This window comes from Labrus bergylta, chromosome 4 (genome assembly GCF_963930695.1).
Source record: "Labrus bergylta chromosome 4, fLabBer1.1, whole genome shotgun sequence".
Taxonomy (NCBI): Eukaryota; Metazoa; Chordata; class Actinopteri; order Labriformes; family Labridae; genus Labrus; species Labrus bergylta.
This window is the reverse complement of record NC_089198.1, coordinates 12,961,719-12,979,275: the sequence shown is the minus strand read 5'-3', so window position 1 is coordinate 12,979,275 and position 17,557 is coordinate 12,961,719. Positions and strand designations below refer to the sequence as shown.

At 41.0% G+C, this 17,557-nt stretch overlaps 1 protein-coding gene across 3 annotated transcripts in view; it reads left to right on the top strand.

The window, feature by feature from the left end:
* The window catches only part of LOC109998370 (uncharacterized), a 194,860-nt gene extending 177,633 nt beyond the window's left edge, over window positions 1-17,227 (top strand). For 2 of the 3 annotated variants that reach the window (XM_065953755.1, XM_065953754.1), the window contains 4 exons: window positions 1,852-2,172; window positions 7,472-7,679; window positions 9,353-9,836; window positions 10,976-17,227. In XM_065953755.1, coding sequence (XP_065809827.1) covers window positions 1,852-2,172; window positions 7,472-7,679; window positions 9,353-9,836; window positions 10,976-12,022 — 2,060 coding nt within the window. In that variant the 3' untranslated portion in view covers window positions 12,023-17,227. The remainder of the gene's footprint in view (window positions 1-1,851; window positions 2,173-7,471; window positions 7,680-9,352; window positions 9,837-10,975) is intronic. The other variant, XM_020653175.2, reaches the window with a different exon arrangement.
* Window positions 17,228-17,557: the final 330 nt, after the last annotated feature.

The following is a 17,557-nucleotide window of genomic DNA, read 5'->3' as shown; positions in this document are numbered from 1 at the left end:
GCTGTTGGCCTCCTGGAAACAGCTTCGCCTGTCAGTCATATGCTATATTTAATTATCCACGACACAAGCATTTTCCATTGTTTACTACTGCACATAGGGCACATGAGGAATGTGTTTGTTTTGGTCTCCACTAGCTCTTAAGCTGGACAAGTAGGTAATGGGAGGTTTATCAGACTTGTTTAGATAAATTACCTGCCTGCTGTGATTGGAAACTTGGTTTTATTTTGGCGTTAAATCAATTTGCATGCCATAAAGCCAAATAAGTCTGCTAATTAACCCTCAAATGTTTTACACAAAACAATTCTCTGTTGGCTCATTGAGCAATTCCTTTCACATTACATGTAGATATTTCAGTTTGTGCAAGTTAATGCAGATTGCATTTTCTTTGAAATGCAATCTGCATTTGTCTGTGTCTTTTCTGGCAGCTGCCATGACACAGCCGCCATGGCAGACTCAACATGTTGGAAACACCAGATGTAACGTCAAAGACCGCTGCATAAGGAAGCGGGGACTGCTCGAAAGCCGCCATACTGTTGCTGTATGTTTTGCTGTTGTAAAAAGGTCATGTAAATTATACTTGGAAACGTCTTCGGTAAACATATTCTCTTCCTCAGGTCGGTTTTGCCCGTTCGTCTCGACTGCGGTCAACTGGGAGTTAATTTCGTCAGGCGTGGGGGGTGGAGTAGGAGAGAGAATCACTCCCATGATTCCCCGCCAGCCTCGACATCATCTTTTGTTGTTGTTTTGATTGAGAGCCCCCTGGTGGAGGAATTTCCATACTGTGCATTTAAACACTCATTTGCTCTATTAGGACTATCTTTCTGCTAATTGTTCCTAAATTTGGCAAACCATGAGAATCACACCAGCTCTGGTTGGACTGTGGCTCCAGAGAACAAATTGACTGACATCTGCAATCAGAGCCCTCTCTCATGTGTCATCCAACAGGAAAACAGTGAAAAAGAACATGTTTTGTTCTTACAGGGAGAGCTTTTCTAACAAAGGCGGGCTACATGATTTTCTTTGCTAAAAAGCTAATGATTTGATCTGTGATTTGGATCAGAGGAAATTGTTTTGATAATTGAGTTGAGTGCCTTTCATACTGATCTGATATTTTCCACACTCTGCTTTGTGCCCTCTCCTCTTAAGTTGTTGTTTTATATGTTGCGTAGCTCATTTAATGTTGATGAAACATAAAAAAAAAATATCTCCAACATTGACACTTCACATTTCCTTCGCTCAAAGGTAACAGAAGTCAGACTGACAGAGTCCATTATCTGTTCTCGGTGTGAAATTGGTCCATGCTTGTTATTGGAAGAAAATGGATGTAAGATGAAAGTTGTGTGGGCTCATGACATGATCCATGTCTGAAGAAACACTTAAATCGTGTACAGCACTCAGAGCTTTGTTCTGCACATACTGGCTTTCAGTCAGAACCAGTGTGAGCTGACAGGTGTTTTAAATTTGACAGTTTTCCCACACAGGCAGAATTAATGACAGCACTTTTAAATTTAAAAACATTTTATGATTTTATGTTTATATTTTTAAGTCAATTAGGAGCCATAGCATAAAAAATGACTTGCAAAAACTAGCTATTTAACCATAAACTTATGAGAAAATATTTTCAAAGGTTACAATATACCCTTCTGGTTCCCTTCCAGACAAGTGGTCATCTTTTTGCAACCATTGCAATTGCCCCCTGCAGGCCATTACAAAGAATACAGTTGTAGCATTTACTCACTGGCCATTTTCCTCTGACAAAATGCTCAGTGTGGGAAGCTTTATCGTTGATTGGCTAAGCCCAAAATACTCCAACGATGGCCCCATTCATTCTCTCTGTCTATCTTCTTTCAGGCCCCACAGCCAGCCTGGTCCTGCTGTCCCAGCTCCAGCCCCTGTCTCGCTCCGCGTACTCCACCCTGACGCTCTACGTTCCGCTGGTCCTGAGGGACGGGACATCAGGCCTCATCAGCAGCGGGACGGTCACGGTCTCCGTATGTCCCTGCCTGAGAGGAGGGGCGCGAGCCGGGGAGAAAGAGAAGGACAAACAGGCTGAGGGCGAGTGGGACTGGGAACGTGAGGCGGTGTGTCTCCCTCAGCAGTCAACGCTGCCCTCCCCTGGGCTCAGTACTGCCGCCCTGCTGGCTATTCTGGCATGTGTTGCTACACTATTAGGTAAATAGCTCGTTTGAACCTGGTTTTTAACATACATTTTAATGATGTTTGGGATCACTGTAAGACCATAATGTAAATGAAAACATAAAGAAATGTTATATGGGCTAGTTTTGGTCACTCACTAAGCTATATGATGTTTTTTTTATTTTTACAACAGTGTTAAGTATTATTAACCAAGTGAAGTTATATCATAAAGATGCATTGCATATAAAGGAGGTTAATGCTACTCCACAGAAAAAAAGAATAAATTGTGTTAAAGGCTGTTTACCCTTCGCTACATCCCTGGATACTTAATCTGCATATGAAAATAATGGAGGCAGCAATGTAAATATTTCTCCCAGTCACAGCTGCTCAATACCAGGTTTACTTTTCCTCACAATTCTGGTCCAGTTATCTCCTCTGGCAAGGTCAGCACTAATCACTGCTAAAATAACAACTCTGAGTGATTATCCGAGCCCTCCGGTTTTTGATAGCGGCATAATAAAATGTCACTGCCACCTTTGCAGAAACTCAAATGCTCAATTGGATAATGTGTTAGGTGCTGAGGAGGCTTTGGCTTGTGGCCAGCATCATTGTCATTTCTATTCAGTCTGTTGGATCACTACTCATGCCGTGTTGATGGAGGCATTATCATTCTGGTAGAGCCCGGTTCAATCAAGACAGAGGTGCAACACAGCGTGAAGGTGATCATGCAAAGTGGCTTTTGGAGGAGTTTAGAATTCACTCCTCTAAGTGACAAGGGCATAAACGATACAAGGCAATACACACGACTTTAGAGCAATCACATCAAGTCTGTCGTTTTTAAATAGACTTGACGTTTGTTCCAGTGCTGTCTTGTTGTTCTTGTCTGTAAGACTTCCTTACTAATCCAGACCTATATAACTGGGACCGCCATGATTCAAGATGTTCCTACAGAAGCTCTGACAGTAGCCCCATCAGGATCCCGTCTGGTTATTAAAAAGGGGCTTGGCATGCATAAGGTGGATATCACACCATTTGGTAGGCAGTCTTAGTTTAAGCCTCCTGGATGGAGATTCTAATGAAGACAGAAATACATGTTCATTCTGGCATGAAGAGGCTCCCTCAACCCTGTTACATGGATTAGACATTCCTCACTCCTTTCAGCCATCATTTGATTAGATCCAAGGAAATCCAATAGTGCAAATGATGCAGTTCCATCCAGGGTGCTTCAATGTAGACACCCAAGCACATAAACGTGTTACCAACTATTCCTGGGTAGAGTAGGATTGACAGGTCATCTCCACAAGATGAACCGTTAGCATGGAGCTTTGCAAAAACTGGCTTACTAAACCAGTTCAGTCGGGAACACGTTCATCATACATTTAACCATTTTAATACAAAACTGGAAATACAGTTTTGCTTGGCGTTGAAGGCTCTGCTTGAAGGATGCTTTCTGGGTTAGCCTAGCAGCATGCCACAGCTTTTAGACCCCCGTGCAAGGATGAACCAAAGGCTTGATGCAGAAAGAAGGCAGCTGGGGATATGATGGCAAAAGCTTTGCTAGCAGCAGGTTGTGTGCAGCATTGGTGTAGCAGAGATTAGTGAGATGGAAGTTGAGTTTAAATGGACCGCCTTGATGTGAGAATGAGCTGTGATTGGTGTGTTAGTGTGATTAGAGGTAATAATTCAATCAGCAGGCTGTGAGCTGATAGGGTTGGCACCTTTCAAGCAGAAAAATAAAGGACACCCCGCAGCGGGGTGCGACTCAGTAGGGGCCTGACCACCACTGACCAGTTGTGGTGAATCATGATTTAAAACGTTGTTTTAATTAAGTATTAAGAGTCATACTTAAAGTTTTAAGTGCTTTATTAAAACTTTTTTTCTTGAAATAATTTACAAAAACACAAAAATTCAGTGTAAAGGCAGATACAGTAATGTATGCACAATGAAATGCAGCTAACAGGACTTCAGCAGATGATTACTACTAGCTAGGCCTATTTAATTTACAACTTAACTTAAACTTCAAATAAAGTTATTAACTTAACATTAATTCATTAACAGAGTATTATTGAAGTGCTTTTGACACTGCTGTAACATAGAGGGGAGCAGTAAGATGATAGATTTAAAAACAGTACGAATTTAACAGTATTTTTATTCATTTATTCTGTCCTTCTGTCTGTCGTTTTTGTTGTTTTCTCATGAAATCATGAATGATACTATTAATATGGTTTTGAACTATTTTCTTATTCTATTAATTAAGTGTCTACTGTCGATATATTGATGTTGTATTGATGATATCTCGCCCAGGCCATAGTGTGAATACAGATTAGGCTAAAATAAATGTCATCTTTTTGTTTTATGTATCGGAAAATATTCACACTATCCAAACTATACTGGAATAACCTATCTATAAACATGGGAGAAATATATTAAGTAGGCCTACAATAGTTTCCTTTACATTATATTCATTTTCACTGACACTGTCAAGCCAGGCATTACTTTGCACTCTCTTCTGTATTTCTGCATCCGTTTACGTTTTAATGGTGCACGGTGCGGGTATCAGAGACATCTGCAGACATGTTTCCTTCTGACTCCAATGACTTTCTCTCACCCAATCACTAAAGAGCTCTCATTGCTCATGCCAAAAAAGAACCAAACAAACCAACGGACGCTCCGAGGAGGCGGGAACTAGCCGGCTGAATGATGCTGAGTTCAAGGCATCTTGGAAATACGGGACAAACTGCGTCCCGTACTGATTCAAAACGGGACGCAATATCAAAGTGAAAAATACGGGACGATTCCGTATTTTACGTGACGGGTGGCAACCCTATGAGCTGGTAACACCTGGGGCGTTTGACTTCCGTGTCCTGAATGAACTAACAGAAAGCTTCATGTCTCATAACTCTAAGCAGCATTACTTCCAAAGCTAGTTGGATCAAATTGGTAAGCTGCATTGTTTTTGTAGGCTTACAGGTTACTTTTACTAACCAAACATCCACCAAGCTGGAACCAACATGCTGGTATTTTATAGTTACATTAATGCTATCTGCTTTGTCTTGCTTTAGAACCTTTGACAGAGTTCTCATTTTAAAATGAATCCGCTTAAAACATTACATTTAATCAGAAACCAACTCGTAAAAATCGACCTGGCTTCAACCTGCCTTTATAAACCAGGAACAAAAAGCTTTCTTTTATCGGCCTCCTTGTTGACTGAAAGACCCATTAATTTAAGAAATGCTGCAAATTTAGAATTTTGATTTTGGGGTTGTAGTTAAGAGTGCTGCAGACATGATAAGTGTCTTGTTAACTTGAGTCTCGTTGTCTTGTTCATTTTTGGATAAGATAGCTGAAAAGTAACCTTAAAAGTTATGCTAATCTTTTCTCCCAAGGTTAAACTAACAGGAGACGAGCGCTTGAGCTTACTGCTGACAAAGCTGCAACCACAGCGAGACATCAGTTCAGACCTTCAAATGACTTTTACCTGACGGCTGAGAAACTCTCAAATCGAACATCATAACCTTGAGCTTTACCAAAAATAAATACATGATCCTACAGCAACAACAAAAACACCAACTTGTATATAGTTTGTGATGATAGCAATGAAATAGGAATATAGATTATCAATTTATTGAGTTACAGATAAACTATACAGCAAATGTAAATGTACAAACACAGATCAACACAACTTGGCTCCCAGAGCAGAAGATCATTTGCCAAAGCATCTACAAACAATTTCTTCGTTTTCCAATGCAGGAAATTCACTTAATTCACTAAAATGATAAAAAAAGAGACGAGCTCCCCCAGACCCGAATCCTCATGCAGCAGATCCCAAGCTGCAGGAACAGCGTGCCCGAAACCCCTTTACCCCATTTCTTAACGCACTTTGGGATCAGATAACAAGAATACGTTTTGCTACTGGGTTGCAGAGCAAAAACTGTAGCTTCCAAACATTCTTTAAATAAATAAAATTACATACAGTAAGTATGAGGGAAGCAAGATGATGGTTTTGTCTGAGAGTGGTCAGGCTGGACAAATTGAGCATACCTAGATCAATGATGAGTTAGGGCCTTGAGATGTGTGATGAACATCAATGCTCCATGGTGAACACTATCCAAACAGTGAAGGCATTGAGAAGATATTAATCTTGTATTAATATACTGTATAATGTACTGTATAAAACATCACCATAGTTGATCTGGGGCATAACGTTTGGTTAATTAGGGGATCAAAAATATTTGGAAAGGTTTAGTGAAAAGATCATCTGTCAACAGAGCTGTCAATCAATCAGCGGAGGTGGGCAGCGCAAGTTGGTCGTGGTAGGTCACAGGCTTGCCATCAGCTAACATTTATACAGCTGCACAGAAACTACATAGATATTTAAAACCTTTTTTCTCACTTGGAGACCCCCCCCCAGAACAGATTGTGTCTTCTACAACAGTGTGACTTATATCCCAGATTTTACAGAAATTAAAAGTAAACTTCTCTATGAAATCAACACTTGGACATAAACCCACATATTACAATTGAATTTTGATCACAGAACCAATGTTTAAGAAAACTTTATTTGACATGTATTTTAAGTTTCGAATGTGCATGTAATTTCTGTTAACATGGAGGAGGCGGAGCTTATGACCTATGCTGCAGCCGGTCAGAAGGGGGAGCTCCAAATGTTTCACTTTTTGGGCGCTGTCATCCGTCTTTTAGTACAGCGCAAGGTTTAACATTTGACTTCGATATCTCCTGGGTTAAAGAGACACATCATTAGGACCTCCACTATGTGGGTGACATTGTGTGTTTGAGGTAAAATAATTGATACAAGTCATGTTCATGGTTTTACTGTGTCATTTCTTATTGGAATTTATTAAATTTATCATCAATATTGCAGTATAGTTTTAAAATAGCAGACAAAACCCATCTGTCAGGGTGGATTTATCACAGGTAGCCCTTATGACATCTGTCACAGAGACACAATAGCATGATTCTAAGCCCACAGCCCTGGGTCAAATGTGGCTGTCTTGCTCTGGGAATATGGGATAAGAGTCATGGAGTCATGGGAGAATAAAGCATCCATTTGCCTGGCTGGAGCTCAATGTCAATTACACAGCGGAGGCATGCAGCCTGCTGATATGATGTACCAGCCCTCTAACCCAAGGCCTCTTCTGTATTTGTTTTGTCTCACCTCTCTTTGTCTGCCTCAAATTTTCTCCCCTGCTCACTCCTTCATTTTACCCCTTCTCTTTATTTCCCCTGTGACTTCATCCCCTTCCCCATTGTTCATCATTTTTACCAATTTCTCTCCTATGCTCAATATCCTTTACCCCCTCTAACTCCTCTGCAGCGGTGAGTGCCCTGTCATTGTCCCTGCGCCGTCAGAAGCGTGACTCCCTGTCGCCGCTGGAGGAGGACGACGTACGCGAGAACATCATAACCTATGATGATGAGGGTGGGGGCGAGGCCGACACTGCTGCCTTTGACATTGCCGCACTCCAGAGTGCTCCACACAGCTCCCGCTCACGGGGCTATCGCACACTGGACAGCAGGAATATGTGAGTAGTAGGAGTGCGTAGTTTGTGGGAGAATCTGTTAACATGTTGTGATTCTTGTTGTTTAATTGCGTCAAACATCATGGCTGGCTCTCATACTCTACATGTCAAAAGGAAGTCAGGAAATGTACAGACTGACCTCTTCAGAGAAAAACTTTTCATCTCAGTCCAGAAACTTCAGTGTCTGACTGAGCATGAACACCCCGGTCATAATCTGTCACCGATCAAAATGCTGAGACAGAAGGCTATCAAGCGCTGCAGTCCATGGAGACCCCTTTGTTGTGCTCATTTTGTTAAAGCGCGTTTATTCTCTGCTACATCAGAGTTGTTTGCACCCACTTTGATGTTTCTCAGAAACATTGTTTTTGCCTTTGGACTAATAATTAAACACGATGAATTCATTCTCGCCATATGGGGAGACCATAAACAAGTTCAAAGGCTGCCTTTAGTTTATCGGAAATTGCTTTCCACAATTTATGAAGGTGGACAGAACAACATTAAAAACTTTCTAAATCTAATGCAATCCCCTGCAACATCCCTGCAATATATAAAACACCTTTCTTAAGTTTTTAATATTTCATTTTTCTTGACACTGATACTGAGGAGTGGATAGTTAAAATATTTGGTTACTTTGAAACGGGAAAATGCGATGTTGGAGAATCGGCACCAAATGAATTCTTGAATTCTTGTTTGCTGGTCTTGAGGAGTAACAGCGGCGCTATAATGACCTCTGACCTCTTTTGAGTCTGAGAAAGAAACCCTGATGATGTCGTCAGGGTTTGCTTGGATTGGGCTTGAAGATGATTTCTTAACTGAATACCTATGTAACGGCTTTGAGCCTTCTTACGTATGAGTAAAAATCAGGATGTCTTTGCTCTGCGTACATTGCATGCGTCAAAATAGGTGTTTTACTTTTATTAATATTCTTTTGGACACCTGAAGATTTATTTTCCATGGTCCAAAAATGTACAGAAATATGGAAATGTTTTAACACCAGTAATCCGACATTAAGAGCACAATATGTAGGTAAAGGACACAATTATTACATTCTTTGTGTTTGAAGTGTTTTGGTTTTAATGAATAGTTTGAGCAATATTCTCCAACCATGTTTCTAAAGGGATTCATGTATATGCAAGGAAACAAATTGGAGAGCAAAAAATGCAGATTGTATAGGCTGTAATGCAATTGGTTACCGTGAACAATTAAACATATTATCATTGTCTGTAATCAGATATTTGCATATAGATGTAGATAACAATACATTGTAAATTTGTCAAGCCAATTCCATTCTTACAGTTCAACTTGCCAACCATTGTCAGTTTTCCTCAGAGGCTATATAGTTGTCAGCTGAAAGCCAGTTTGTTCCAAGATTGCAACATAAGGGCCAGTTAGAGTCAACAAATGTATTTCTTTGTGAACCCTTCTAATATTGGTCCTAACCCCCTGGTCCACTGAGAAATATGGTCTCTGGTCTTAAAACACTCTTTAAATGACCAGAGACCTTTTGTCTTTGTGGGCCATGGTGGTAAACAAATAAAATAATAATAGTCTTATTCCCAGCATAGACCTTTACTAACTGTCACGTTTCATTGTTTGCTGTTGAATATGGTGAAAAATGCCACAAAAACAACATGACGTACAAGAGTTAAATGTAGATTCCACCCTGTGTTTTACAGACGTTACACCCAACGAAATCAAGAAAAAGCTCGTACCTACAGCTGGGCTCAGAACCCAGGTGTCGAACACAACTATTCAGGACCAGGAGGTCCACTGTATGGTCGCCTCTGTTACAGCAGCCACACATTACCGGTGCTTCGGCGCACACCAGGTGGAACATTTGAGCCAGGCCTGGCAGAAATAGGATACCGCTTTCCTGCAGGCCATCCAGACCACTCTCTGGTCATCCAGAACCAGGGGGCCATGGTGGGGCCAATGGAATCTGGGGCGGTGTATATAACCCCAACGGACCTCAGCACAGGAAGCCGAACAGGAAGTCGAACGGGAAGCCGTGATGGTACTGCACCCCATAGTGGCACATCAGATGGAGGTACACCAAGGACCAGCGACAGCCAGGACAGAGGAGGGGGTACAGGAACTGCCAGCAACTGTACAGAGGGAAGCAATGAGGACAAAGGGAACCATAGTCAAGATGTGGACTGGGTAAGGATCACAATGAACTCACTTTCAAACCTGGATGGATAAGTGGCTGGATGGATGGATGAGTAGATAGATAGATAGATAGATAGAATCTTTATTATCATTGTATACAAGGACACAACCAAACTTCGTTAGCAGCAATCCTAAACAGCAGCGTTTACAAAAACAACAACAAAAATATATTTGTGATATGAAAGAGAAATATGCAAAAAGTGGCCAGTGCAATTGCTGTTCAGTGAATGAATGATAATAATAATAAATAAATAGACAGTTGTGGTGACTGAAAGAATATATACAGTTATTATTTTTGCAGTGACTGAATAATTAAACAAATATATAGAGAGAGAATGACGGAGATGGATGTATAAGTAGATGGATATTGAAAGATGAGTAGTTGGGTGGATGGATAAAAGAATGGATGAGCAGATGTATGAATGCACAGATATTTAGCCAGATGTTTAAGGAAACAGACGTGAGAAATGTTGCATTGAATAATGATTCAAAATAAATAAATGAAGTGGTTAATGATAGATGGCGAGCATTGGAGAACGCATTAAAGTTTAATGAATGACTCAATTATTCAATTAAATAAGCAAACAAGAAAGTTAGAAAGTAATTAGGCAGATATAAAATAATAATAAAGTTTGCTTTCAACCATACATACTATATAATTGCGGCGACTGCAGCTCTGTTATAGCAGCAGAAGTATGTGGTTCAATGCTTGGAGAAAAAGATGATTCAGAGATATCAGCACATTTATGTCCTGCTCTTCATTCTCTTTTCTATGATTTGTTTTATTTATTAGACCATCGAAAGGCTCTCAAGTCCCTGCTTTATTTAATTTTCAAATATTTTATCTCCCGATCCCTTCCCTCTCCATCTCCCTCTCACAGTGCAGTGTTAGCTCATTTTAGCATCCAATTAATATATGGCTTCTTCCAACTCTGCTTTTCTTCTGCTCTTTTCTGCTCATCGCCTGTCTGTTCCTTTTCTCAATCACTTTTTTATCATTACCATCCCCTGCTTATTCTCCATAATATGTCCCCCCCCCCTCCATCTTATTACTCCTTTTATTAAATTACCCTACCCTTTATTAACTACCCTTCATTCCCTGTTTGTGTATCCAAAACGAAACCTAACAGTACCACACCCGTCCCCAGCCCCAAACTGAAACCACTCGTGCTCACCTACGTCCCCTCCAGGTGCAGTCGGAAACATTACCCAGGGAGCACAACCTCGTCATGACCCGATCTGGCTCCCTGATGGGCCCGGGTCACAGTAGCGGAGGCTGGGTTTGCGACTCAGCTACCCTCCCTTTGGCCGGACGCAGGGCCTCCCGCTCCGGCTTGTCCCCGAAACACACGGGCTCTGTGCAGGCCGAATCTGACTCCGGTGGAGGAGGAGGAGGAGGCGCTGGTGGAGGGGGGAGTGGAAATGGGGGCACCTCCACAGATGGACAACCTGCCAGTAGACGCAACTACGCCACTGTCCAGCATGGAGAGGTGTCTGGACACGGGGACTACCCAGGCAGCTTGGGGAGAGGAGGACTGGAGATGGGGAGCAACTTTGTGGTGGCTAGGCCAGACAGGGAGGGCGGGGGGATATCATCGGTGTACCCTGAAGCAGCTGGCTTTATCGGAGACTGGCGTGATCGGATGGGTCTGGGTGGGTATGTTTTGGGCAGGAGGGATATCAGCCCCCAGTTGTTTCCCTTCCATGGGCAGCATCAGGGGGCCTACGGAGGAGTGATGGGCTTTGGAGCCAGCTGGGTCCCTGGGATGGAGGCAGCAAGAGGAGCACACGGGCCCGGGGGTCCCTCTTTGGCACTGAGGGTGGGTGAGTTCCTCCGCCTGCGTCTCGCCCAGGTCACTTTTGACCCTTCGCAGCCGCCGTACGACTCTGTGCAGGTGTACGGCCTGGAGGGCACAGGGTCCCGGGCTGGATCTCTCAGCTCCCTGGAAAGTGAAGGAGAAAAGGATACAGAGAAGGAGGAGTGGGGGGCAGGGCTGGAGGAATGGGGTCCACAATTCCAGAAGTTAGCCCACCTTTTTAAAGAAAGAGAGAAAGAAAAGGATGAGAAGGAAAACGTTGAAGACGGGGCCGTAAAAGGGAAGGAAAAGAAGAAAGAGAAGGAAAAGAAAGACACAAAAGAGGGAAGAGAGAGGGCTGCAGATGAGGAAAAAGACTGAGGGAGGATAAAAATGAAACAAATAGGGGCAAAAGGGGGCAAAAGAGGAAGGGGGAAAATGGGAGGATGATGAAAAGGCAACCAGAGCTCGAATAATGCGAAGAGAAGTTAAAGGAGAGAAAGATGAAGAGGCAAAGTAATAAAAAGAGACAGAGAAAAATGAGCCTGGGGAGGGTGGAGAAGGCGAGGGCAGGGGAGGGAGTGATTGATGTAATTTAAAGCAATAAGTGTTGAAACGCTGATATGGTTGAGCACAGATACTGAGACACTGCAGAGGCTGCTTCTGCTCGGGGCAGCAACAATTTGTTAAATGCTTTGGACAAAGAAAAACAACCCAAACATCCAGGACTCGGTTTAATTCAGCTCTCACGTATGGAATAAGAAACAGTGGGAAACAAGAAGAGAGACGTTTCAGGGCGTGTGTGTTTGGTCTGCTGCCTCCTGTGTCTGCACGTGTGTTTGTGTGCGAGAGAAGTGTGTGACGGATGATTGAAGTGCATAGACGCACATGTATGCAAGAGTGTATGTGTGTGCACATTGAACAAAGGCAGAGAATGGAGAAATAGTTATACTAAGAGGCAAGATGGAGACGAGACTGATGACAACAAAAGCTGCAACATTACTTTTCGGGACAATGTGCAAAAGTGAACACAAAAAAAAATAAGTTAAGAAAGTAGGATAACACACAGGGGATTTAATATATATTTGAGTACAAAGTAAACAAGAGGGCGATGGATGAGATGGGATGGAGAGAAAAACGGCCAGGAAAGTTAAGACGATTGTACAGAAACGGTTACTTTTTTATTCCATCTGCAGTGGCAGAAGAGTGAATTATTCAGCTCACTACTTCATTCCAAATGAAAATGATGAATCATTTAAATCCTCCAAAAGATCGTCCCTCCTCTCAGCTCACAAGGAAAACAGACATGGTGAAAAATTTAAGTCATTTTTGGGGTGTGATCCCTCGCTCATCCCCCCGGCTTTTTGTAGTTGAGTGTTGTTATGTTTACAGAGATTTGCACACAAACACACACAGACAAAAAAAAGACACCACAAGGCTTTGATTGTACTACAGTGAAATATAAAAGCAACACCATCCACAAGTATTCCATCTACTCTATGGAGTAATGACGCCTCTATAATTAATCATTTAAATGTTTTTACAGAAAGTCTCCTATTTTGTATTCCCCCCTGTAGTCGCACTAGTCACACCTTGAAAATAAAGTATGCATGGTTTTCTGAAAGTTACAAAAATACTTCAAAAAAAAAAGGTAATCAATTCCACTCAAACAATCATTCTGCCCAAATGAAAACCCCCATAGATCTGTGATGAAACGATAGTGGAACAAAACCACAGAGACTCCTGCGACGGGCTTTTTTGTTCTTTCAAAAGGTCAGGATGCAAATGAGCTGGAGTTTTCAGCTGGAATGCACTTTTATACTGTGTGATGTTCAATAATAGATTATGAATCGTGTCAAAGATTACATTTGTTTTATAAGATGTCAGTTAAAGAAAACGATACATTGTTTGACTGTATGTAAAATCATTTCAGATGTAAATACCACTAGATATTATTGCTAAAAGAGAGTATATAAAAGAAAAACTAGTAAAAAAAGAAGAAGTTGAATTTATATGTCCAAAAGGAGCAATGTTGGGATTATCTGTATGTACTGTAGATTAGAAATGGATTTACTGAGCTGGACTAAACAGCCTTCTGGGCTGAAAACAACACCATGTATTCAACATCTGTGTATTAATGAGCAGGTTGGGGCTTGTTTTGTGGTTGCTCTTGTCTGAGATGGACAAGCCAAGGATTCAATTATACATGTGGCCTCTGGCAGATGGTTGTTGTGCACTGTATTAGTTACAGAAAGCCTCAGAATTTGCTCGCCCCAGCGAGGAACCAATTTGATGAAAATCCAGTAGAGTGAGGAGAAATTCCCCTTTTAGGCATACAACAAAAATTCATTGTTTTCCCTAAAATCTTGATTATTATTCTGCAAAAGTAGAAATATACACTAAAATGGAATCGGTAATAAGTCTCAAGGAAAGCTTTGTCATTAGTGTTGCTCTGCCTGGGAGATATGAAACTTGAAAGTTTTGTAGATAGTTACTTATCTCTACAAATATAATAGAGTGTAGATATAAGAGTACGATTTTTAATGAGCAGGAGAAAATGACTGTTCATTTTCTTTAATCTTTCATGTCTTTCAGGAAATGCAACTCAATGACCATACTAATATTCCTTTGCTTTACCCTGCCTACTGCACATATTTTAATTTTGAAAAGGTTCTAATTTGTGAAATAATGATCAAATTTAACACATTTTGCAGAAACTGTTTTATTTGAGTCCAGAGGGAAATTTCTCCACATGTCCTGACCTGAATGTGGATGTCTTTGGTGTACCATCACAGAAATGTCACCTTTTATTACCGGATCACTGTAAAGCCACCCACATAAGTCAAGCTGCCAGCTTTGCTAGTGTCCACCAGTTTGGTCCACCATAATCTTGTTGTCAAGGTCTACTGTCAGCACTTACTTAACCAATCTGGAGGTCAAAAAGGAAACCCATACCCACCTCTGTACCCTTTACCTGAGCCACAGACTCGTCCATACAGTGCCACTGTGCAGACTGGATGGTGTCCGGTCCGATGTACAAATATCGCACAATGACCACAAGAGTGGGGGGTGCAGAACCTTTGGGGCAATCTGAGATTTAGTTATGTTTGGCTTATCAACAATACATCAGCATCCTGAAGCCGCTTCAAACTTCAATCAGCTGTGTTACCATTTAATCCAAAATGATTTATATATGAGCTATGAGACCCTTCAAAGTGTTTACTCGAGGACAACATTAAAGATCATTCTGTTTTTCTTTTCTTACTTGGGTATATTCTTAATTGTTGGTGTTGTTTCTATCAGTAGAAGTATTGTTGGTAACTGTAACTGCTGTGACCTGGGACTAGGGTTGCCATGATACCATATTTTTAAACTTTGATTGTAAGAAAAAAATCACATGATAGTTATACCTGTTTTGATACCACAACAACCAAAGTCTAAGTCCAATACACCAAAATATGTCAGGCAAAATCTTGCACACTGTCCTAGTTTAACAAATACATTGGTAACATTTTGGTAGTGAACCATTTCCAATGTAATTGTTCAATTAAGACAGTGCTCTCTCACTTTCGGTTAAAAAATATGACTGAAATCTGTATTTCATCAAAGCTTCAGAACTTTCCAATACTATTAATCATCCAAATAACAGAGAATGTTTCATTTTTAAAACATTTTTGAAACATGGCTCAATGGAAATCTGACTAGAGATTAAAAAAGTTTTTTGGTCTTAACCCTTAATGTACTTGGACATATGTTGAAGATAAAACAAAGGCGACATTTAAAAATAGAGTGGTCACATGTATTACTAAGGTTTCTTGAGATTGTTTCAAACTTTTTGATCCCATTTGTACCTAGTCATTTCATGTGCTTTGAGTAAATCAATGCTTTCGGTTAAAAAAATCGACTGAAATTCAATAGCTTCAAATTTAAGTTAACTGCTATAAAGATGCTTTTTTGTCTACCTCTTGTAGACTACTTAATGTTTCTCCATAAGTAGGCCTATTCCAGTGCTCTGGCATTTATTAGACTCAAGTCCCTTTTCTTTCTAGAGTTTTTGGTAAGTTGACAGTTGCTTGCTAGCTAAGTAGCTCAGTTGTTAGCTTGCGAGATGTGCTAGCTCTTAGACCGTCTCTATAGTCTTCAAGTACAAAGTTACTTTAAAAAAAGACACCCAATCACAATTAGGCTAACAGCTGTTAGCTAGCTAGAGAAGCTGTCACTGTTATAACTTAATAGTGGAAGTCTTGTTTCAAGTTTTTTTGCGCTGAATAACTAAACACCTCTGAATTACTGAAGACCGAAGCTGTTTACCGCCTCTAATGAGATAATATGACATTAAAAAACAATTAACATGACACGTCTACCTTTAGCTATTGGGGTAAATAGAAACATTTTGTGTGAGGTTGTCTAGCTTTTGTCTTCCTTTCCCAATTGACATTGTTGTAGCAAGGTTGCCAAGTCCCTGTTCTCAGCAATGTACAATGTCATCTTAACTGATAAAAAACGATGATCTAAAAATACAAGAGCTGACCTGAAATAAACCTGTGTTATCCTTTACACCTCATTTAATTGCAGTAAAATGTCAAACCACAATATGGGACAGAGTGAATTAATGTCACTAATGATAATTGCCCTGGTACACCTAGAAAGACTGCCAAAGAACTTGGACCCATTCTGTTTTGAGGGTAAGGATTGTTGTTGTTAAGAGCACTAATGTGTTTCTTTGCCAATTCATCATTCAGGCAATGTTTTCTCAGCATTTAAGAAAGACGTGCCAGCTTTCTGAGTCCCTCTGTCTCCAAACAAACAAAAAACACTTTCCTCATTTTCACAACAGTTATGCCAGTTCCGTGGCAGCCATTACTAAAGTAATTATATTTGGTATACCAGTAAGTGACCTCTCACATTCTAATTACATGGTTCACTCTTGCGTCTTGATTGGCTCCAGGTGTCTCATCTCTGCTGATTCATCTAAATCAAATTTCTGCTCCTGCTGATTGGTCAAAATCAAAGTGATGATTCTCTTGATTTGTCTTATTTCAGAGTTCTGGAGAGCTGTGCTGACTAAACCACTTGACGGAGCTGATTATTGCACCTCCTGAGCCCGGAAAATTGGTTCATTCAAAAGCATGATTAGTTGAATCAGTTGTTTTAAATGGAATAAAAGTCTGCAGTCTCGGCTGCTCACCACAGCTCTTTAAGTCGTTAGTCTACTTTAGATATACCAAGCCACAGTGGCAGGTGAAAGCGGTGCTGTCGGGCCATTTGTCAAGTCATCTGTCCCAAAACAAATAAAACCTTATATACTGAGGATGGAGAAGACACAATCAGAGGATAGGGGAAGGTGTTTTTGCATCAAAATATGTTAATACAAAGGATGCAGGCTGAAGGTTCAAAGTAATTGCTTTTACCTTTAGAGTCCCCAAACAGGTAGACCCCATTGGTTCTGCACCCCCAAAGGGACTTCATTGCTCCTGCACGATGTTGATACAATTTCACAATTGCGTGCTGAACAAAGTGTATTTATTTCTGTTGTACTTTTCTTTTTGTAAATTTGAATAAAAAAGGAACTATTTCAAAAAGCGATGACTCAGACTTGCTTTCTGCTTCTTTCTAGTCTCCTGAATTTCTGGGTAATCAGACTGCTGCTGCTTCTTGCGCGTGCTTACTGTGTATGTGTGCGTGCGCGACAGCAAGCGTGTATGTGTGTGTCTCAAAGAGAGAGACAGAGGAGACAGCGATTGAAAGATGTTTCGTGCAGGGCATACAAATATGTGCGCACCTCGTGAGCATGTGTCTTGTTGTGAGTTGGCAGTGGTGCCTTGTCAAATTGGCCCCTTGAAATTTCCACAGCACAGCCAGAGTGTGTATACGTGTGTGTGTGTGTGTGTGTGTGTGTTTGTCTGCAGGATGAAG